Genomic DNA, 24,893 nt, shown 5'->3' on the forward strand with positions numbered 1-24,893 from the left:
GTAGGGAATCTCAATGAACAGATGTCAATGAATAGAGATAGAAATAAAATTGTACATGTTAATATGAAAGTCGTATGAACCTCTCCCGTAAGCGCACACACATGTGTATACTGAGGGATAAGTATATATCTATAAGTGTAAATAGAAATGTGTATAAATGTAGCAAGATATCATACATATATATATATATATATATATATAATATTTTAATTTTTATTATTATTATTATTATATTTTAAAAAAATTATTATTAATATATATATTTTTTTTATATTATGTTATACATATATATATATATTTTTTTTTTTTTTTAGTTGGTCATTGTTGCTGATTTTGATAATAAATAAAAAGGAATAGAAGGGGAAATATGTGATTTATTTCCTGTTATTGTGTATAACCAGAAGAGAATAGTAACAGGGATGGTTGCCTGCAGAGGACTGTGTGCAAGTGTGGGGGGATGAAGAACCCAAAAGTTCAGTGGCCAATAGCCTGAGAAACAGCAAGAAAGGTGCAGTTGCTATGCAAAGTTGTGTAAAGTCCATGAATGGGCATCAGGGCTCAATGAGAAACTGAAAAAAACATCGTTGGTGACAGCACGGGGGGCAGGAGTGACGTGCTGTGTCGGCGAAAGTAACTACAGCGTCAACCGCCTAGGTTACAAATGTGGAGTTGCCTTCCTTGGCGCCAATAATCAGCGAAAAGGATGGTGTCTTTAAAGCACATATCCCCTGGTGTGACGTGTCCTCGCTGTAGAGGGAGGAGTGTCATGCTGTGTGTGAGAGTCTGTGGTTCGATGCCACCGTAATCGACACAGGCGAATACGGCCACAAGGGGAATAATTATAATGTCCCTTAGTGCCATGGGCATCCCAACCCGAATCGGTTGCCATCAGACGTGAGACAGTCGGGGCATGCGGCATGACGGCGCCATAATCCAGTGTTATGGGCGTCATGACAAGGGGGTGGCAAGTCCGTCGGCCTGCCGTGGGATGTGCATCCCCATGTAGCTGAACGGCGGTCCAACCTCGTGAATAGCTCCTGCGAGAGGACCAACATTCAGTTGTTGTGTGTTGACGGATAACGGGATAGACAAGATCGGCCCGAGCACTGCCGAGTGGCAGGATCGAGTTATCAAGAGGCACTCTGACGTGGAAGTGCCGATATTAGTCTGGATAACAGCAGAGTCAGGCGATGGGGCAGAAGAAACCAGCACTGCCGAAGTTCAATGGGCCATGCACGTACCTGCTCTGTGGGCAAGGGGTGGTGCAGGCGCAAGGTGTGGCACCGGGAAGCAGAGTGGTGCATAACTGCTGCAGCAAGTTAGCAATGAGTTGCTGGTTGTTTGGTTGAGCAGCGTGTTGAGACGCCATTAGTGGATGGGAAACAGCAGCAACCGGCAGTGTGGCAGATAGGGTCATCACAGCATAGCTTGGAGGGACTGTGCATGCACCCGCACTGTAGGTGAGGAGCAGTGCCGGTGCAAGGGAAATAACTGCGGTGGTCACCGGCAAGGGTGCCGAAGCAGGGGTTGCCTCCCTTGGATCAGGCGCTCCGGACAAGGGGGAGGGTGCACGCGTATGGGTGAGCGTGTCCCCTAGTGGTCCACCTTCCTCCCTACGTATGGGGAGGGCATCCCTACTCGCCTCGGTCGCCATTGGATCTGAGACGGTCGAGGCATGCCACATGGGGGGTCACGTGATCCGATGTCACGGCCGCCACCACAGACGCATCGCACATAGGGCCCAGTCTAGCGTGCGGATCCAAAGCAAGCATAATCTGTTGGTTTTTTTTGGTTTTTATTTTTTTAGTGTTATTTCCCCAAAGGGATTGTGGCACATTCCATTGGTGCAACTGTGGGTATGGGCAAAGAGATAGAGGAGGTCGACTCGTGCACTGCTGACTGGCAGGGCCGAGAAAATGCGGATCGCGTTCGCGGATCGATAAAAATGACATTAAAGGCAGCACTGACCTTAGTGTGGGGCAACTAACCTCTAAAAGTCACCAGAGGAGGTGGTGGAGGTGTGGCGGCGGGTTGGCGTTGTTGAGAGGGCCAGGAGTAGAGGGCCCAGAGTGTCAGCGAATCAATTGCGATCGCGCCTTAATTTTAGCGCGATTGCCCAATTGAGCTATATAATTATGTGACCTGGTTGGAGACATAATTAGACAGAAGACAAGAACGCCAGAGAATCGATAGACAGACAGAAAATATGAAAAAACTTAGCCATATGAAGAGCACAGGGACAGGAGTCATGATGGCTGCCGGAAAAAGGGGGCGCTAGCCAGGGGGGCAAAGGGGAGGTTACCTATTTCCAGGAGGTTATCGGCCGTAGCTACTTTCGTTTTCTCCGCATAGGCGGATAGTAGTTTGCACAGGACAGGAATGTCAGACCCCTGTCGGAATCTGCACTAGTGGGTCACGGTTAAGTATGTGTAATTAAATGTGCGTTTTTTATCTCCTGTATGCATACACACAGGAAGGCTTTTCAGGCACTAGCAGGTCTGCACATCTGTTGATCTGGCAGATTGGAAAATTCTCCAAGCACCAGGCTGAGATTAGAACCCGGTACCCTCAGATTGAGAGTCCAATGCTTTAACCACTCAGCCGTTGTGCCTGTCATCACCCCATTCAGATGTGAAAGAAAAAGAGAATATTACAAGACCAGTGAAGAATACAATAAGGTAACAATCCTTTTTAAGTTTAAATGTCTAGAATAAAACAGTACCCACAATTCACTCAAAAGAACATTCTGTCATGGCAAAATGACAGACAGAACAAACTGTTGGTACAGAGAAAGGTGGAGAGGAAACCACAGAAACTCCATCATCTTTGAGGCACCGCAAGTAAAGGCAAAGGAGAAAGCGTAGGAACTAAAATGACTGGGTCACAACAACAACAAAGTTAAAGGGAAGATGTAACAAATTATGTCATTAAGGTGACATAATCATCATGACAAAAACCAGTCTGATTTCATATCAACTGCACTGATGACAGAAGCAGCAACAGCAACTACACTTAAAGCAGCCACACAAAAGAGAATGAGGCGGCAATTATGAAATTTGTTGAAACAACTCAAATAGTCATGCAGACACACACAGTGCAGACAGTCTCTTCCCCCAGTGGTAGTCATCATGGGAAGAAAAGATGGGAGTGTAACTCTGTTACTTCACCTGAAATACATCTTGTAACCTTTTCAGGAGCAGTTTATCCACCTTCACAAGACAGATAATGATTATGTTTGATTCTAGACTATTTTTCTTCTTTTTCCTATGTGGACTGCAATAGTTATTCAGCCACTTCTGCAAGTAGTTCATTTTTATGTGTTGCCCGTTTTCAACCCACTTTTGACAGACACAACCCATTTTTCGGCAAAGTGTGTATTGGCTTCTTTCATGTTTCCACAACCCCCCTAAAACACATCTGAACAACAGATCTTTAACTGGTGTATTTAATCTTCAGCATGCATGAACTTAAACTGAATTATGAAATTAGGGCACTGTCAGATCTGAACATGAGCAGCCCTCAGAGATTTAAAAACAACAACAACAAAAGATCAACTGAATATAAACCAGACATGCTGTCAGGATTCGAACCACAGACCCCATGTGCTACTGGGGTGGGAAACAGCTATACCTCCTGCTAGCTGTCTGCACCATCTGCATCAGTCAGCCTGGTTTCATTCTTTTTGTGTTTGTGTCTGTCTGTTCCTGCTTCATGTTTTTTGTTTTTTTTTGTTTGTTTTTTATCAGCACTATATTCCCACCGTGTCCTGTCTTTGCTGTGAACTGATCAACAGGTGTTTACAGGGGTTCACACGATTCCAACACTCTTTCGTAACCAACAGTAATAAGATCAACATTACACCTTTTCCAACTGTGTTATATACATAAAACCAAGAAAATATTAATAACAAATAAAATCAAAAATGCAGCTTTTCTGAAGTCTGCTGTATATGTTAAATCAACAAAACAGATCTACAAAATAATAAACATAGGGTTATATTTCCGGACTCTGCCAAACAAAAAAAAAAGAAAGTAAACTTGTTTCTTGCACATTCTGTTCCACAAATCCTTAGGGGCTGTCAACTCAAGAGTTTTTTCCATCATCTGAGTACCAAGGAGTGATAATGAAGAAGCAGTGTGAGAGTTTTAGAACTGAACTGAAGTCCAACAGAAGGGAAACAACACTATCTGAGTGACTCCAAATGGTTCTCAGCGACTCTGAACCTCCCTTGGACCTAGAGAGAAGCCGAGCACATTACAACTGTTCAGTGTTTTTCTCTTGTGTCACACTTCCGTTTCACTGCACATAAAACCTTTTCCTGCCACAGAACCTTTTATTTTCATTCATTTCTGCTGTCTGAAAGGTCTCTGAGATGAAGTTGACAGCCGGGGAGACTTTCCAGAACTGACACTGAATGAAACAGTTTATACACTTTCCTGCTGTTTGTGCTACACTTTAAACCAAGCATTTCCCCTTCTTCATAAACACACACACACACACACACACACACACACATACAGCCACACAATTAGTAAACACAAACATGACAAAATCACAAGAATGCTTAAATACAGGATATGAACAGAGTGTATAAATTCAATCTGGCAAAATGTGGCATTTCTTCATTTCAATCACAATAAGCATTGTTATTCAGTTTCAATACATACACATCAGAAAAAATACTAAATCCTCTGAAAGAGCTCAAACTGTTGTACAGATTTGCCTTAGACTGCACATAACAGAATAAACTTTACCTGACCATAAACCGCAGTCCTTTTCTTACATGGCAAAACTAGACTGTGGAATAACTTCATGTTTCACCTCATAGCAACCCATTCTTGACTTATCTATTCAGGTTCGGTTCAGTCTGTTTAGCTTCATATTCAAAATCAGCAACTGAAAGCTTTCCTTCATAAGCTGTGCTAACACATACTATTACAAAAACACTCTGTCACCCTATCAATAACAATAATCAATTTACCTGCAAAAATCAGTGAGTGTTTGCTGTAGGGGCTTTCCATCTCCCCAGAGTCCTTCCCCAGACGACTGATTTTACGATTGTGTGTTCTCTGATGGACAGTCATCAGTGTAAGAACCAGCCCCTGAACCAAGAAACTCAATCCTGGCTAACATTATGCAGCATCCCTTACAGCATTTGATCCCCAACTCAAGTCTTTCCTCTGTTCTAAAACTAACCATGTCTTCAATTACTCCAGCATTGCCTTTTTATCAAACTCAAAGCAAACAGAGTGAAATACTGACGATTCTGCAGGGATGACTATTTTTGTTTAATGATGTGATGTTCCTACCATGAGCTTCCCTTATACACATGCTGCACCCCCAAAATCTGGTGTAGCTGAAGCAAGAAAAAAAATCTGGTGAAGGGAAACACATCTCATGCTGAATTGTAAGGCAGAAGTGGTTCTCTGTGGAAAATGCATTTTTCAGTGTCCATGTAACTGTAAGCCACATAATGGATCCACTGCATGGGAAGTGTCATCCACTGCATGGGAAGTGTCATCCATTGCACGGGAAGTGTCATCCACTGCATGGGAAGTGTCATCCACTGCATGGGAAGTGTCGTTCATTGCAGAGGAAGTGTTATCCATTGTATGGGAAGTGTCGTCCATTGCACAGGATGTGTCCCATGCAGTGTCGTCCATTGCACGGGAAGTGTCATCCATTGCACGGGAAGTGTCATCCACTGCATGAGAAGTGTCGTCCATTGCATGGGAAGTGTCATCCATTGCACAGGAAGTGTCATCCATTGCATGGGAAGTGTCATCTACTACAGGGGAACATCCACTGCATGGGAAGTGTCATCCACTGCATGGGAAGTGTCATCCACTGCATGGGAAGTGTAATCTACGACAGGGGAAGTGTCATCCACTACAGGGGAACATCCACTGCATGGGAAGTGTCATCCACTGCATGGGAAGTGTCATCCACTACAGGGGAACATCCACTGCATGGGAAGTGTCATCCACTGCATGGGAAGTGTCATCCACTACAGGGGAACATCCACTGCATGGGAAGTGTCATCCACTGCATGGGAAGTGTCATCCACTGCATGGGAAGTGTCATCCACTGCATGGGAAGTGTCGTCCACTGCATGGGAAGTGTCATCTACTACAGAGGAACATCCACTGCATGGGAAGTGTCATCCACTGCATGGGAAGTGTCATCTACTACAGGGGAACATCCACTGCATGGGAAGTGTCATCCACTACAGGGGAACATCCACTGCATGGGAAGTGTCATCCACTGCATGGGAAGTGTCATCCACTACAGGGGAACATCCACTGCATGGGAAGTGTCATCCACTGCATGGGAAGTGTCATCCATTGCAGGGGAAGTTTCATTCCCAGCAAACCTGTGGCAAAGATCTGCCTATGGCCAAAGTATTCTAAACCTTCCTTGTGCTTGTTTTAACTTCAGTATCTGTAGCTACATCTGAGACACATTAAACTGGTAAATATGCAGACAATATCCACATGCTCATACATGCACACACACTGTGCAAGTACAAAGGCTACACAACTTGTGACAGAACATGTAAGAAGCTCGCAATATTCATGTTATAAAGCAATTTGCTAAATATCACATTTTCAAAGGTTAGGCCGTAATGTCTGAATGATTTCAATGTTTCATTCTTTTGGATTGCTGTGATGAAACCACCCACCCAATCACTCCCCCCCACCCCACCCCTCCACCCTACACACACCGACCAGATAAATAACCAACTACTGAAACTCACACTCAACAAATTCAATTTAATGCTAGAACCTCTCTTTGTTCCTGAAACCCCCCCCCCAAAGTCACACAAAACCGTATCACATACACCTTAGGTTGATGACAGTCCACACACACACACACACACACACACACACACAAGAAGAGTTCTGTGGGAAGTGAGAACAACACCAAGGCAGAGCGGATGGAAGGATGAAGAAAGGGAGGGAGGAGGAAGGGGTGAGGGCATGGGAAGGGGAGAGAAGGAGGGGCAGGCCAGGGGCTGTATGGAGGGCAGATGAGGTAAAGCACCACCTCCCACTGCCGTCATGACGGGGGAGGCTCAAAGAAGGAAGCAGAATTGAAAGAAGTGGACAGAGACTGTGACGACGACAGGGTGTTGGGTCTGGTGAGGGTGGGGGTGATGGTGGTGGAGGGATCGTCGATCCTGGCACAGGCGTCCCCCATCTGCGTCATGTTGGCCACATCGCTGAGGATCATCTGCGCCACCTGTACTGCCATCTGCTCCTGTTCCTGAAACATCAAAGCCATCTGCAATGATGTGCACTGATGTGTGTGTGTCTCTCTCTAACACACAATGCACCACAAGCGTGAGTTGTTTGTGTGCCTATGCTTGCATGCGTGTGTGTGTGTGTGAATGAGAATCAAAATCAGAATCAAATCTTTTTGTCAATTAAACTATAACAATGTTTATAAGACATATATACACAGTTACACATATCACACACATAAAATCAAGTCAAGTGGGTCATGGTTAAGTATGTGTAATTAAAATCAAGTTTACAACAGATTCAATAAAATTGACTTGATTCTCAGTGCAATGGTGTTTCTGGCAGCAGCAATAATCAAATTTTCCAAACATTTACAAGTTTGTCTTCATGTATGAGCTAACTGGGTTTAACAATACTAGGAAGGCGTTTTTGCTGAATTTTTTTTGTATGAATTCTTCTCTAATTTCTTTGTTCACAATTATCTAAGAAATAATACTCATCTTAATTTGTTTGACAATGTAAGTCTCATTTCTTTTGGGATGTTTATGTATGTACCCTTTTCTCTTACAAGATCATGATAGGATATTCTTAGTTTGCACAGTGACTGTTTTTGATTATAATTGCCTCTCTGTCTTCATCCATTGTACCATACCTTTTGTGGCTGGCCTTTTGGTATCCACTGACTGACTGAAGTAAAGATTCTGACCTTTCTACCACTGGCCATGGCACATACTTTTTTTTCCTTGTTTTTGTTTTTTGTTTTTTTTGGTTCATCGCATGAAATCATGCATCTTTTGTCGTTAGTATACATTGTTTGCTAATTTCTCTGCCACTGAGTAACTGATGTCTGTATTGTCTGCTATTACACAAACTGTGTGTATGGGTGTGTGTCTGTGTGAGCGCCTGTGTGTGCAAGCATGCACATGTGCAAAAGTGTGTGTGTACCTGCAAGCATACACATGTGCTTATATCTTAACCAGAAAAACAAAAGAAAATGTTTCTACCCACCTTTTCCTTGCTCCTGTTTTTCTTGAAGAAACTTCCACCTGCAACACATGTAGCGTTCACATGCCACAGGTGGAGAGTAAGGCAGCAAGCAATCAGTGAACAAACAACAACAAAATGACAAAGAATTAAACAAAGGTTGTCAGGGTAATTGTTAACTGCTTTTTGAATTTAAATAAAAATAAGAAGCCCCAACCCCTCAACCCTCCTTCAAAGACCACATTTCTTGGAATGTGCATGTGTTTGTGTCAAAGTACCTGTGCGTTCACATCTATATTCATTCACAGATTTATGTAATACAAGTAAATTCTAATATCCTTTTATTCATAATTCTTCTTTCTTCCTCTTGCTGTCTCCTTTCTTCACCAGCAGGAAGATGAAGGGCATCTTACCCATATACTCCAAAATCAACAGTAGCAAAGTGATAAAGTCCAGTTCAATTCCACAGAACTTCTTTCCCACTCAGCTGTGCTCCCCCATCCCCACCTCCCACCACCCTTTCCCCCCAAAACAAATCCTGCACAGCCTTTACACTTGCACGATGTCTCATAGCCAAGGAGCACCACATGTTTAAGAAAATAGGAAATATCTCCTTCACAGTCCACTGCACTAATTACCATCCGTTAATAGTTGTGTCTTTCCAACCAGCACAGTTCAAGCAGTGAAAACCATACCACCCCTTCCAAGGGCAAGACCTACAGCAGCAGACTGCACAGGACACTGCTTTCTTTCTGTTCTGGTCTTTGAGCTGTCCACATGCATCCTGCTTTTTTTTCTTTTTCTTTTCTTGCTTTTTTTCTATAAATTGCAGGTTTCTTTCATAAGGATCTTGTACATGCCTTCACAGGATCAGGAACGTCACACAGACAGTTGAATAAGAACAAAATTGGTATTTAAAAACTATTATCAACAGAGTTTTCTTCCCATAAAAGAGAAACAAAAAGCTAAAAAGCATTCCTTGCAAACTGTGCTAGCAGTAGGTCCAACCCAACACCAGTAGCATCTCACCTTTCTTTTTGCTGTTGTCGGGGTCCGGGTCAAATTCAGACACAAACTGACCCAGTGCATTGACTGAGCCCAACCTCAAAGGTCTGCAACACACACACAACACATACATAGGAGAAACACTCATCAATGCTTGTACTTCAAAACCAAATCCCAAACACTGTCTCTCCATCCATTTACTCTCCAATTTCCTCAATAAAATCAGACTCATCTATTCTCTATTCTGTCCTTTACTTTTTTCTGAACAAAATGAACAACAGAAAGTTCTGCCTGCCTGAAAATGACAGCAAAGATGGAGGAAGACCCTACCACTTAAAGACCTGGGACACTATCACTGACCAGTCCTTCTACAGTCCAGTCCAATCATGTTGTTCTGAAGCAAACTTTTTTTTAACCATTTGCGTATAGGATGATGTCATGTAAAAAAAGTTGCGATAGTGCCTATAAGATGTCCACTGACGTCCTGCATGTTCTGATATTTCCTTCATTGGAGTTTGGTTCAATTCACATAAACAGACTCTGAACGGATAGTTTGATATGTCTGGATTATAAAAATACTATCAAAATGAGCATACACTAGGTAGAAGTCCATTTCTTCTCAATAATGATTTGCTAACTGGATAACATGGAACGCTTAAGGAAAGAAAGTTGCATCATATGCAAAAAAGGGCACTGAAAACTTTGTCCAGTAAAGAAAGAGGTCCCAGTCAGCAGATTTACACAATTCTGCAAGCTGTGCTTGATAATGGACAGTTACAACAATGGAGAAGGATCTCTCTCATCTGATGATTGGTTTGAACACAAAGTTGAATGACAATGACAGTGATGAAAGTGACAACTCATCTGATGCTAATTCAGTCTGTCTATCCAATCAGACAGCGTTTTTGAGCAGGTGACTACGACTGACAGAGTACATGCAGTGAGCGTTGGGAGAGGGAGAGGAGAGGGAGAGGAGTAATGTAAGACAACAGGCCGAATTCCAGCCAGAGGGTGTAGAATTGGGTGTGGCAGTTGTCAGTGAACTGTTATTTCAATGCATACTGCCGGAAATAGGCAACCGCCAATGCTCCATGATTTTCATGAGACGCACGGTTGAAAGTGCACTGGATGTGAAACACATGCTTTTAGTTTTAATGCTTTTTGTCACTGAATCAGATGGTTGACTTGTTTGAAGAGGTGGAAGGCCGGATGTACAGCAGACACATGAATCAGCCCAGGTACAACCTGAGGGGAGTGAATGTTATCAAAGAACTTCACCCTCTAACTGGGGAAAGCTCTTTGCTGTCAAAAAGCTTGCCTGCCCAGTTTCTGAGAATATGACTGACTTTCTATATTGACTGTACCATTTGTTTTTGTTAGGACAGTTATTCATTTACATGTCTACATGAGTTGTTATTTATTTTTATAAGCTTATAGCCTGTTTTCATTTATTTCCAGCTGCATTTTGTTTTCTTCTGTATGTAGAGGTGGAAAAAGACTTTTTGTTACACAAAAATTATCATCTTGCCTGAACAGTTATCTACAATCAAACTAATTGGGGGGAAGCCCAGATTCAGAATCTACATTCATTTTCCTTCACAAAAACGTTTACTTTCTTGGCACTGAACTGATTAAAGAGATTGCTATGAATCACTGAAATCCTGAAAAACACATGCTGATAAACCAGAGCACAGACCCTTCAAAATGCTCTAAAACCAATTGTGTGTCAGTGACTGGCTGGCTGAACCAGGACCGCATCTATCGAAGACTGGGGGATAAATGAACAGTTACAGTAGTCACTCACTCACTCTCTCACACACACACAAATACATACACACATTCACACACACACACACACACACACACACACAAACAGTGAACACCCCTTCTCACCCCTTGTTGGGTTGCTTCCAGAGGTTCTCAGGATTGAGGAAGTCACAGTCCATGGTGCCCAGGTGCTCCTCTATCCTGCCGGCCACTGAGGACAGGGAGGAAGAGGAGGAGGGGGAGGGGGCTTTGCGGGTGGCCCGGGAGGCAGCGGCCAGCAGTGTGTTGCGTGTGCTGATACCCTCCCCCCCAACACTCTGACTGCCCACACTGTGCTCAGACGACGCGTCACTCGCTGCCAAGGAAACAAAACAACAACAGACAAATAAAAACAAACCACAAAAGCCATGAAATAAAAATCATTGCTGCAGGTACTGTTTGCTTCAGGTTTGAGTCAACGAACAAAGGCTGGGAGAGCAGAGAAAACAACACTGAGGACAAGAAAAAACAACAGAGAAAACAAGCAAGAGAGCAACTTAGGACACTCACAGTGGCTGGAGAGAGGGGACAGAAACCAAATGATCTAAGCACATAGTTTTACAAAACAGAAAGACAGCTTTCAGAGGCAAATAGTAATGAGGTGAGATGTGTGAGCAGCAAGAGAGCCGCTATCATTTTTTACCTTGTCGGCGATGTCTTTTAACAGGCAAGTCCTGGGCCATCTGCACTGTGCTTATCAAATCAGACAGGTAGCGGTAGTAAATTTCACTGGACATATAACGGCTAAAATACACCTGCACACAGATACACGCAATGCTCAAAATGTATATACACAACCAAGTAACAGAGCAGGGCATTTACTATGATGTAAAGAAAGACAGATCTTTTTGAGTGATCTTTTTTATTGTCATACTGATTGATAACAAGCATCAGACATTTTTCACATTTCTTCAGAAAAGTGGAATCGAAAAAAAATTCCCATAACTGCATTTTTTTTTTCAAAGAAGACAAAAAACATGCATCTTTTCACGATTAACTTTCATTTATTGACAACAATGGCACTGTGTTCTTGGTGTGTAACTGACAAGTAGCATCATAATAAATCTCAAGCAGTCTGTTCCAGAAATTCTCACCACCACAAAAGCTGAGTCATCTGTGTTTGGGTCAAAGGTATCTATGGCTTGAAAACACAACAGTTGGGGGCATCATCCTGTTGATTTAAAGGCATCCAGAAGAAAAAAAAGAAAAAAAAACCCACAAAAAACCACTCTATTATTCAATTCAATGTTGCAATGCTTCACCTGCTGTATGCATGCTTGTACATAGTTTTGTCTGTCTCCATGTGTAAGTGTACTATTACTGTCTAGCAGTGCAACATGCATGCATGTACATCTTACATGCAAAATATAATCTAATTAATGTGTGCTCTTCAGTTATGCAAAACAGGTCATTTCCATCTTTAACCCTTTTGCTGCAAGGAAAATGATTTAAGTGAAATCTATTTGCCAGGGTTTAAAAAAAAAAATTTTTTTTTAAAGGGCATATATTTTAAAAAATTCTGCGCTTTTTGTTATTGGAGAAAGACCCACAAAAGTGTTTTTTCTTTTTTTAAAAGGTAAATGAATAAAGAATGCAAAACACATGATGTTTTCCCATTTCATATATTTTCAATGACATGCTGTTGTTTTGAAATCAGCGTTTTGTTTTTTGTTGTTTTTTGTCACATTTTCAACTTGTTCATTACAAACATTAGTCAGGTAATTTGCACTAAAATATATTTTCTGGACAAATGGATAATACCTGTACACACAAATTATACTTGAACAACCACAAAAAGAGAGAGAGAGAGAGAGAGAGAGAGAGAGAGAGAGAGAGATACACAATGCACTGTGGCCTCTCCAAGTGATTATATGGATGTGGGGCCACACCCCCTCGGTCTCCACCCGTCCCTCTTCACCCCTCTCACACGGTCACTTCATCCAGTTCTCATCAGATCGCGTTGGCTGAGTGCCAAGAAAATCGCTCACGTTGTGTCCTGCTAAAAATTTGGTCACTTTCTGTCAACTGCTACTGCTGTAAAGTTGGCATCACTCACTGACAGTCGTATCTTGGCCAGTCTCTTCATTGCTCCCTTTATTTTCTATCAAATCGTCCTACAAAAGTTCATCACTGTCTTCTCCTTCGAATTTATATTTCAATTCTTTCTGAGCATCAGCTAAAGAAAGCAATCTTGGTTGATTTCATGCAATCACGATCGCATGTCTTTAGCACAGGGTCCAACATTTTGTTGAACAAGCGAGGGGAGGAGCCAGGCAAACACTGCGGCAGTAATCCAACCAAAACATTCAAATAAAGGACTGCCTCATGACACAGATGAGGTTTCTAGCTATGAATAGAATCTAGAAAGATTCCCCAAGCTAAAGCTGCCCGTACTTTTGTCAATGAACTCAATGCAAACCAGGGAAAAGTCAGAATATTTCGATGACGAGTTATCTCGTCATTGTGGCAGCGAAGCGTACATGCTTGCGCTGACGAGTTATCTCATCATATAGGCAGCTTAGGGGTTAATATGTACATTTCAATTCTTTAACTCACTCATGCCAAGAGTTTTTGCCCTTGCGAGGGTTTGTATAGGATGGGAAAAAAATTCTCAAAAAAACAAATAAGCACCCAGACAATTGAAATTTAGTATGTGTATTCAGTGAATGTTGTTCCATATTTGTGCAAAAAATTAAATTATTTACTCACCATCTTATTGTTGATCACTGTATCCATTTTTTGTGTATTTTGTAGCATTTTTGCACCCATCAGAAAGGTATACCAAGTGTCCTTGAACAGCTTACAAATGTTCCACATCACATTCTAACACTATCTGAGGAACTGAAGACCTAGTACATGCAATGAAGTATGAACAGATGGTGGAGAAAGTTGAAATTCACGCACACACAAAATATATTGTCTCTACATAAAAAAAGGAGTTCACTGTACACAAAAACCTGATGTATTATCACTGACAATAGTCTTGTCTGGAGTGAAAAAGCTCATGGCAGATGATGTTGAGTCCTTGGCACAGCTTCACACACAGTGGAAATCCACATTTTGGACACCAGTTGGCAGTTTGGTGTCTTGGTGTGTTGTGGCACTTGAACAGGTCTTCACAGACCTTGCACTTGCAGTAGCTGGTCACTCATATCCACTCCAGCCATGTTGGTGATGTAGTCTTGTACTGCAGCTGGCTTCTGTCTTTCAGGACGATGTCGTGTTATCACACTGACCATGGTAGTTGGCAGCATGACTGTAGTCAGCACATGACCACTTGAGCACAGCAACATGACCTGCAACCATACACACACACACAAATGATCATGCAGGTCTGACTCTTTCTTCTTATTGTTGTTTAAATTATTTGTTTACTTATTCCCTTGTTTATTCCAAATATTTATGTGAATGGAAGCATAATGTGGTAAGTTTTTTACATGTAGTCAAAGAAAACCACCTTAGATTTTTTTTTTTTTTTACAACATTACAAACAATAATGACAGTGTCATCAGTATTAGTACTATTATTGTCATTTCTATAGCACCTTGTTCTACAAATAAACTCCACGTTATTGTAAAACAGAAAATAAGTAAACATATGCATGCAATCACACACACACACACACACACACACACACACACACACACACACACACACACACACACAGAGTTGTATACCTGAGCATGTGACACTGTTTTCTTTCACACACACACACACACACATATATATATATATATTATATATATACACACTCACCATTTTCAGTCCAACCACTGGTAAAAATACCAGCAAAGTCGTCGGTTTCCTCAGTGATTTCATTGTCAGTGTCGGTCAGCTGGCACATGGTCAGGACTCACTTTCCTCTCCACCGTAAACACCCTCTTCAGTGGCCGAATCTATTTCTAGTTCATCGGGATATGGTTCAAAATCACTGTCCGACGAATCAACATTATCTCCTTCAACATCGGAGCCTTCAGTTTGGATCATTTCCAAAGTAGCTTCAACGCTGTGTTGCGTTTGACCTCTCCTACCGTGTCGAACACTTCGACGCGACGCCATCTTGTCAAACAACTTGCAGAGCTGACCGAGGGTATGCTTCGTTGTCGTCTGCTAACGAGCGTGTCACTACATGCACGCAGTGTGTGTGAATGAAAAGTTGGCCGGAGATAACTTAAGAATCAGTTCTGTTTTTAAGTTTCGTATCCGACACGTCACTCCAACAGCGCGACTTTTCAAAATCAAAATCCGCATATGCGGACATTGGCATCCAACGCTTTGTCCGACGACATCCGCATATGCGGACAATGGCAGCGAGTGAGTTAATGCATGCATTACAACATTTCCACTGTGTAACACATACATGTTTTCACATTTTCAAACAGGCTGTTACAGACTTCTTAACGTATGCAACGTATAGATCAAAATGTGTTATTTGCAATGCATGCTTCTGTGTGTTCTGGGTGTGTAATGCATGTTTTTATGTTTCCCCCAACAAAGTACATGTTACCATTCCATGCTGCGCAGAACAGGTGATTTCGCACCTTGTCTAATGTATGCAGAACAATGTCGCGGGGTCTGGAGAAGCAGTCAGGCAGAGGACCTCCCTCACGGCAGATGTTCCCCTCCACCTCAAAGCGAATCTTGTCGTCAAACCCTAGAGGTGTGGTGGCCTGCAGCGAGAAGAACCTGCAACCACCACCACCTACTGCCCTGCATCTCTGTTTCTAAACTGCACTGGCAGTCTGTCTCTTACTGATCACAGCATCCTAGATATACACTGACATGATACAACCATGCTCACATTAATGCATTCTTACACAACTACAAGGGATCTTTGTGCAAGCACATACACATATACATACAAATATCACAATTTTCATATGCATTTCATAAGCATCTGCTTCATAGTAAAGGTCATTTCAAACATTCTGCTTCACAGTAAAGTTAATGCTTTTTCCCCCAATACTGATCTTTGATCCAGTGTGATGCAACCTACCTGTAAATAGTGTTGAAATGAAATGAAATTATGGTGCTTAGAGCCTCGCCAACCACTAAGGCCATCTCAAGGCTATCGCCACGTTAATACCTACTAAATACCTAGACAAACAATAAAAACAAGTCACCACTTTAAGCTTTCCACTCAAAGTTTAAAAAAAACCTTCCATAATTTAAAACCTTCAAATCTGATTAGAAATGTTCACTTCTTTCAAGAAGTCCATCAGCGCCCACGGAGGGACATCACGAAACAAGGTCTTCAAAGAAACCGCCGTGTAATGTCTGTGTCTAACGTCATGCAGATCCCAACAGTCAAGGAGCACGTGTTTCACGGTGAGAGGCTCATCACAGGGAATACATCGAGGGGCCTCTTCCCCCTTAAACAAGTAAGAATGAGTAAAAAAAAGTGTGCCCCGCATGCAGTCTACACAGCACAGACTCCTTTCTGTTCTTCACCCCCGATGGGAGGGTCTCTTTTAGGTCTGGACTGATCTGGAACAGCTTGTTGTCCGTCCGGGTGTTCCACTCCTCTTGCCAAAGATCCTGAACACAAGTGTTCACCTTCTGCTTCATGTCTGTGTATGGTACAAAGGTTCTCGATAATTCTTTCTTCACAGCGTTCTTGGCCAGCTGGTCTGCCCTTTCATTACCATGAATGCCAATATGTCCAGGAACCCAGGCCAACACAACCTCGTATCCTTTCTTTGTTACAAGAGTAAAAGCTTTGTAGAATTCCAGCAGTTTGGGATGAGTGAGATTCCTGCAGGCGATCGCCTCCAGGGCTGACAAGGAGTCGGAAAAGATCATGAATCTCTTTTGTTTCGAAGAGAAAACCATTTTTACCGCCAGATCCAGTGCAGTCAGTTCCACAGTGTACACTGAGCTGTCAGATAGGATGTGTTCCATTGAGGGCTGGTCAGGAAAGGCGGGACAGAACGCAGATGCAGCGACTCCGTCCTGTGACATGGAACCATCAGTGAAGATTTTTTGGAAAGTGGGAAATTTGTGGCAGAGTTCTGAAAAGTAAGTTCTGTAGGCCAGTGAACTGGTGGAATCTTTACGGTACGAGGCCAGATCGAATTGGACTTCAGGTGTTCTAAAGGTCCACAGTGGGCTGTTGGGGAACTTGGAGAAGTCTGAGATGCCACCAACATCCAGATCAGCATTTTCTATGTGCAGCTGAATGCGGAGTCCAAGAGGAGGGATGCAGTTTGGGTTGTCTTTAAATTTCTTGTTGAAGGGGTTGTTGAATACAACGTCGTAAGCAGGGTTTCTGGGTTCAGAAAACAGTTTCAAGTAATAGTTTAGGGTCAGCTTCAATCTGCGGTTGGAGAGAGGCGGTTCCCCCACCTCTGCATACAGGCTGTGCACAGGGGTGGTGCGGAATGCACCTAAGCTTAGACGGAGCCCTTGGTGGTGTATAGGGTCCAGCAGTTTCAGGTAAGACGGTCTGGCTGAGCCGTATACTACACATCCATAATCCAGTTTGGACCAGACCAGGGCTCTGTAGAGGTGCAAGAGAGTTCTCTAATCAGCACCCCAGTCCGTGTGTGCCACAACTCGGATGATGTTCAGGGCTTTTTGACAAAATACTTTCAGCTGTTTGACATGGCTAAGGAAGTTCAGCTTCTGATCAAAATCGACCCCTAAAAATTTGGCTTCCTTGACTGCCAGGATGGTGGATTTTCCCAGACGGATTTCAGGGTCCAGATAGAATTGGCGAATGTTATGAAAATGAATACACTCAGTTTTTGAGGACGAAAAGGTGAAACCGTTCTCCTCTGCCCAACACTGAATTTCGTCCACGCAGAGCTGAAGCCGTCGCTGGATGCCGGCATATGTGCTGCCAGTTGCATACAGGGCGAAATCGTCCACAAACAGCGAGCTGTCCAATCCCTTCTGAACCGACTGGACGATGTCGTTTATTTTGATGCTGAAGAGAGCCAGCAACAGAATGCTCCCTTGCGGAACACCCAGCTCCTGCTCGTGAATGTCGGACAGGGTGGTGCCAACCCTCACCTCGAATTGTCTGTCTTGCAAGAAGTTGTTGATAAACTGGGGCAGGTGTCCTTGGAAGCCGAGCTTGTGCAGGTCTGAGAGGATTCCAGATTTCCATGTAGTATCGTAAGCTTTCTCTAAGTAAAAAAATATGGCCACCACATGCTGTTTGTTGACAAAGGCATTCCTTACTGAGGTTTCCAGATGAACCAGATGGTCAACGGTAGATCGATGCTTGTGGAAACCCCACTGTTCTTTCGCCAGAAGGCTGTCGGTCTCTAGTTTCCACATCAGCCTACTGTTGACCATCTTCTCCATCAGTTTGCAGATGCAGCTGGTCAGTGCTATTGGGTGGTAGTTGGAGGGGTTCGAGGGGTCTTTTCCTGGTTTTGGCACCGGGATTATTGGGACTTTCTGCCAGGAGGGTGGAAAAAAGCCTGTGATCCAGATGTGGTTGTAAACTTTGAGCAGCGTGTCCAGACAGGTTTTGGGAAGATGTTTCAAAAGTTTATAATGAGCCTTATCCATTCCTGGAGAGGAATCCGTGCAGGTCTGAAGGGCAGATTTTAATTCATTCATAGTGAAAAGAAGGTTGTAGCTCTCTGTGTTGCCAGAAGAGAAGTTGCAGGGTGTTTTTTCTTTCAGGTTTTTGGTTTTGAGAAACAGAGCAGATTTGTTGGCAGATCTAGAGTTCAGTTCGTTTGTGGAGGCTAGCAAATTAGCAACTGCTTTCTTCTCAGTGATCAGAGCGTCTGAGAGTGTGTGATGGTGGAAAGTTGGGCAGACGTTTTTGCCCTTAATTTTTTTTAAAACCCTCCACACTTTCTTCTTGGGTGTGTTGGAGGTTAAGAAAGAGCAAAAATCTCTCCATGATTTTTTCTGGCTCTTTTTAAAAACATATCTAGCTTTCGCCCTCAGCTGTTGATGGGTTTGAATGCTATCGGTCTCCGGTCTCCGAAAGACGCACCGTTGCGCTCTCTTCTGAGACTTACGGGCCTCCCGACATTCAGTATTGAACCAGGGCGTTCTTGGCATCTGAGGCTTGGAGGTAGACGATGGGACTGCTGCTTTGGCGCAATCTAAAATGATCTGTGTCAGAGTGTCAGCAGGATCCTTGCTTTGTAAGACTGTTTCTTCCTGCAGCTCCGCTCTTAACTTTGTGGTAAAAATTCCCCAGTCGGCTTTCTCATAGTTCAGGCGGTCAGGCAGAGAGTCACCTTCCCCATCTGTGGAACAGAAGATGACACGAAAGTGGTCACTCCTGTGCAGATCGTCGTGCACTTTCCACTCGTAGTCCAGGACCAACGATGGATCGCAGACCGACAGATCTAAACACAAGAGCTTCCCAGAAGAGAGATGAAGGTAAGTGGGTGACTTGTCGTTAAGACAACACAGGTCCATATCGGAAAGAAGGTTTTCCAAAAGAAGACTTCGGGCTGATGTCACCTCACTTCCCCAGAGCAGGGAGTGGCCACTGAAGTCGCCCAACAGTAAGAACGGTCGTGGGAGCTGGTCGACAAGGTTCATGAGGTCCTGCCTCAGAACACGGACGGAAGGAGGAAGATACAGAGAACAGACAGTGATAGTTTACTTAAGTGTGACTCTGACTGCCATCTCCTGTAAAGGGGTGTTTAAAGGAACTGTACTATATAAAAGGGACTTATGTACAAAAAGAACGACACCACCTGTCAATTCCTCTTGCTTCGGTTGAGCGGGTTTAAAAATGGAGTTAAAACCAGAGAGAGATAAAAACTTGCCATCTCTCTGCAGAGTTTCTTGCAGCGCCAGCACTGAAGGTTTCAAAGAATGACAAAGCAACTGGAGTTCCTGGAGATTGGCATAAAAACCACGGATGTTCCAATGAATGACCACCATTAAAAAGTTTAAAAATGAAACAGCAGCTTAATCCATCGCTACCTCCTGCTCCTCTGCTTGTGGTGGATCAAGGTTGGCCAAGACTGCATATCTGTTTTTTGTATACATCAAAGTCCTGTCCGATTCCGGCCAAGCCAGAATATCCACCACCTCGGCTTTCCCCAACCCCGCCGAGGTCGTAACCCTCCCCTCCTTGGGTTCTGGAGGTGCGGGGGGTTTCTGGGCACTCCCACCAGCCCGAGGGGCAGGCAGACGAGGGGCGGGACGAGGAGAGACGGGACGGGAGGTGGACACCATGCCTCCGCCCGAGGCTTCCCCCCCCCCCCCCCCCTGCCCAGCAGCTCCTGAGGACCGCCGTACAGGATGGGAAGGGGTGGATACAGCGCCTCCACCCAAGGCCAATGGTTTTACCAAGGTCGGTATGTCGTCCGTCTGCGTCCCTGTGGTCGTCGTCTGGATTGCAACATCCACCATCCTGGGTCTGACGACAGAAGCCTATGACAGTCCTGCCTTAGGCAATGTAGCCTCCACTAACTTACGGGCTTCAAAGAATGATATTTTCTTCTCTGTCTTCACCTTCTGGATTTCCTTTTCTTTTTTCCAGGTGGGGCATTCTTTAGACAAAGACGGGTGGCTGCCTCCACAGTTCACACAACGGGCTGGACTGATGCACTCGCCCTGGTGCGCCGTCTTTGAACAGGTGCCACATGCCTATTCCTCCTTGCAGCGGTCCCGCACGTGTCCAAATTTCTGGCACTTGAAGCACCGTAGAGGGGACGGCCCGTACAGACTTACGTTCACCTGCAGGTACCCAACTCTTATGTCCTTGGGGACATTCGGGCAGCAGAAGGTGAGGAAAAATGTGTTGGTCAGGACTCTGTCCGACCCCTTCCTTACTGTCACCCTGTAAACATCCGTCACTCCCTGAGAGGACAGCTCGCACTTAATCTCTGCCTCAGATACTCCTCTCAACTCAGGGCATCTGATGACCCCCTTCGAGCAGTTCAGTCCTTTGTGAGGGGAGACCTTCACCGCCCTATCCACAAAAGTGGTCGCTTTAAGCAGAAGCTGTGTCTTCCTTTTTGATGTCGTCTCCACCAGAAACGTTCCATTCCTCAGCCTCTTGATAGACTTCAATGCGCCTGCCAAACATTGGAAGCCTTTCTGGATGGCGAAGGGGCTGAGAGCCGACAAGGGCTTGTCATCATCAGTGCCCTCCACCACAAGCCACAACAGCCAATATCCAGAGGTCTCTCCGACCTCCAAATCGGAGTCCGAGTCATTATCCGTTCCCTGTCTCCTCCTTTTTGCAAGTTTAGGGGGGTGTGATTGGATGGAAGCCATGGGTTTTTTTTTATCTTTAATTCATCCCTCCCTTACCCACCCACCATGGGGTCCAACTTAGGGGCCAGGGTCAAGGGAACACCAGCTTGACCCTTTCCAGGTTTCGGGAGGGACATGCAACCTGTAAATAGTGTTAATCAAAAAAAAACAAAAAAAAACTGTTTTTCATAGATCACAATGTATAATATAAGAACAGTTTGGTTCATAACTGTCTAACACACACACACACAGACCACACACACACACATACACATACATACACCACACACACACAGACACAGACACACACACACTCACACATACACTTCCATACACACACATCCACAGAAGAGCTCACCGGTCATACAGGATCATGGCATCACTCTGTGCCTGCATGCCATCATAGTGCCCTTCCTGCTGTATCAGCTGTTGCTGGAAGTTGTCGGCTGCCATCCAGAACTGCATCAGGTGCTGTGCTCCCTCCTGCTCCATGAACTGCACACAGCCACTCACCTGTCACACCACGTCACACTCACCTGGACAACCTCTTTCCAGCAACACTGTAGGCTGGAGTCATTCTGTAATGCCTTGTATTGCACTTTGTGACTTAATTTTCATAGCACAGGATAGACACGACAGCCTTGTGATTCGAGCACTGGACTTCCATCCTGACAGTGCATAATGTAGATGGTTCAAATCCTGGCAATGTACTGGTGGGTTCACTGAAGGCTGTGGATTTTTTTTCCAATCATAAGGTGTGCAGAATTGCTGGTGCCATTATCCTCCTTCATGTGTACATAAACACAAACAAGAAATAATATGAAGATGTATTATAGTGAGCCTTTATCTCACATGTGTTGCACAGGCTCTTAGTGCAACTACACATACACACACACTACAGATGACAGGTGAATTAATAGTTGAAAGTAAGACTAAGAAAACTGCATTTGACTAATTCTGTTTTTTGTGTCAGCATTCAGCGTCTTACAGAAACTCCAACAAAATCAGTATACATCCATAATGAAAATGAGAGGATGACTGATAACAGGGTAACGGGCATAAAATCCCACTTTTTGGAATGAGTCAATGTGTCAAACAGAAGAATTCTTCATAACAGATTTCCATGAGGACAGTAAGGGGCACACCCTCCTCACTGCATCCCCAGCTTTCTACTTTTCTCAGTTCTGGTCTGAATACAGTGATGACATCACTGACGCAAGGCCAGTAGTTTTCTTTTATGGTATGGCTACCTTGCACTGTGACTGCAGGCTGCATTGTCCAATGTTCGTTCCTCTGTGGAACAAGGCAAAATCAGCAAGTTGGACCACACTATGATTGCATTTACTATTTCTTTTAAACCCCCCAACCCAATAAATTTTTAACTAATTAATGTTTATTTTCAATTGCTCTTCAATATAATAAATACTTCAGTATTCACACACAAGAGTTATTCACCTACCAAATGTCACAGTTCAGATCAACAACAATGATAGAGCACTAAAAAGAATGTCTCACAGATTCTAGCCATGTCTGTAGAAGCACTGACTGGAGTCCAATATCTATCGCAATTAACACAATCAATGACTGCAAATGTTTCCAGAATCACCAGCTGGAGTTCAGTCTATCAACTCACTTAGTACTGCCAGTTAGTTCCCCTGACTTCCCCCACAGATGACCCATTTGTATGTGTAAGAAATAAAATCACCAAAAAAGAAATGTTAGTTAACTGAAAACTTGAAAACTGATCAGTAAGATAACGAGTCAGTTGGGGCCAAAATATAAAACTTCCTCAGTTCTCATGCTATCATACAGTGGGATGATGAAAGTATCCGTATTTTTGTTCAAAATTTGCACACACTGATGACTTGGAAACAAATCCTGGGAAGCACGATGAGTTTCAAACAGATTAAATTCAGAACGTTGTGTAGGCATGGTCCCCTTCATCTAATTCTGTTGTCTGCCTTGTGGCTGAGAGGAAACTGGGTCAGACGCCATTGTTGACACGCACTGTTCATGTGAACCAGTCACCTCAAAAATAACTCTCCTACTCATGAGCACAGCAACTCACGCTGCATTTATTGGTTGCAGTGGAGAGTGGAAAGGTCAGTTAAGATATTCTTAGCTCATAACATCATAATGGAAATTAGGTGCCACTCCAAAAAATAAAAACTATCTAAGACCCTGATCGGGGGCCCTTCATCTGAAACTGTTGTAAACAGTAGGGCCCTGACTGGGGCCTTTCATCCTGAGAGAGTTAAAATAAACATTGACAATCAATGACATTACAGGATATACTTACACAGGAACTTTTCCATGATTAATATTGATAGTTCTTTCTGTCTTTCACAACACAGAATCCTCGATTTAAGTTCAGTTGAAATATCAAACAATGGATGACTTTACCTCATCTTTAATATGTTGCTTACAAATGTTGTTTGGCACTAGCCCCATCAAATAAACACCATGGAGAAACTAAGGAGTCATATGACTCAACTCATTCACATACACAAAAGTGAATCATAAAGTGTCAGTCTCCTAAATGGGGCCCTTGGTACACCAGTGAAACCAGGTTGTCTTTCTTGCCCAAATGACAACAATGCCTCCTGGGTACTAGATCTGTTAAAAGAAAGACAACTCTCCATAAGAATTATAATGGGCATAACCAATTATTGTGTGGGGTAACTTTAACCTGTTCAGTGCCAAGCATTATTTTGACTTGTGTTTCCTATTTGCCAGGAGGCTTTGGGCTGTGGAGGTTAATAATCAACAAGAAATTCTAGCACATAAACTACTGCAAGAAAGTATACATAACCCTTACTTTTCTAAAAGGAAAATGAACAGACTATCAATCTGATCTGAAGTTCATTTAACAAAATGATTGTATATATATATGTCCTTCAATTGCAACTCCTGCCTGTACCATGCACACTCACTTCATGTTCATTTTCAGACAGCATCAAAAAGGTTAACAATGACTCAGTTGGCCCACAGTGCAGGGGGTGAGGGGGTGAGCACTATTCACAAGCTCGCTTGCTGACAATAGCTGTTTGATCAATGTGAGCATGCTTTTCTATAACCATGCTGTACATGTAATTCATGATTCACACGAAACTACTCACCCCTTCATCACTCTCTCCTTCCCTGCCCTGAATAAGTGGATGGTTTGTATTTGAGGTCAACTCTTGGTCAGCCACAGAACAATACTCTACCTCCTCTTCCACCCTCTCTCCTTTGCTGGCAAGGCAAGGCAAGGCAAGGATTTTATTTGTGTGCCCCCTGAGGGCATTGGCTACTTCTAGCTCTTCAACAACTCCCACCCTACCTCCTCTCTTAGCCTTCCTTACCTTCTTCTTAGCCCATTAACAACCACATCCCCAACTCACCTTGGAACAAGACAAGGGGACAGTGACAGTGTGATCGACATCGCTCTAACATCTCCAAAATTCAGAGCAGAAATGAATGCAGAGACGCTTCCACACCAAGGCAGTGACTACCTCCCGGTAGTGTTCAGTCTACAGAAACTGTCAGATAAACCCTGTATGAAACCGCGTGATCCATTTCAGTATGAAACCAAAGAGACAACGGTCATCAAAAAATTAAGACGCAGAAGAAACAAAAGAACGGCACCGAACAGGATGCAAACTATTCAGCCCCCATGGTGGA

General features: G+C 43.6%; 1 protein-coding gene across 1 annotated transcript in view; it reads right to left on the bottom strand.

Moving 5' to 3' along the window:
* Window positions 1-1,626: 1,626 nt before the first annotated feature.
* LOC143288453 (A-kinase anchor protein 10, mitochondrial-like) overlaps window positions 1,627-24,893 on the bottom strand; it is a 66,445-nt gene continuing 43,178 nt past the window's right edge. The window contains exons 8-14 of the mRNA XM_076596954.1: window positions 21,589-21,725; window positions 15,581-15,725; window positions 11,683-11,794; window positions 11,127-11,355; window positions 9,258-9,340; window positions 8,253-8,290; window positions 1,627-7,266 (exon numbers count right to left, since the gene is read on the bottom strand). Coding sequence (XP_076453069.1) covers window positions 7,060-7,266; window positions 8,253-8,290; window positions 9,258-9,340; window positions 11,127-11,355; window positions 11,683-11,794; window positions 15,581-15,725; window positions 21,589-21,725 — 951 coding nt within the window. The 3' untranslated portion in view covers window positions 1,627-7,059. The remainder of the gene's footprint in view (window positions 7,267-8,252; window positions 8,291-9,257; window positions 9,341-11,126; window positions 11,356-11,682; window positions 11,795-15,580; window positions 15,726-21,588; window positions 21,726-24,893) is intronic.

Source organism: Babylonia areolata, chromosome 12 (assembly GCF_041734735.1).
Source record: "Babylonia areolata isolate BAREFJ2019XMU chromosome 12, ASM4173473v1, whole genome shotgun sequence".
NCBI classification, from domain to species: domain Eukaryota; kingdom Metazoa; phylum Mollusca; class Gastropoda; order Neogastropoda; family Buccinidae; genus Babylonia; species Babylonia areolata.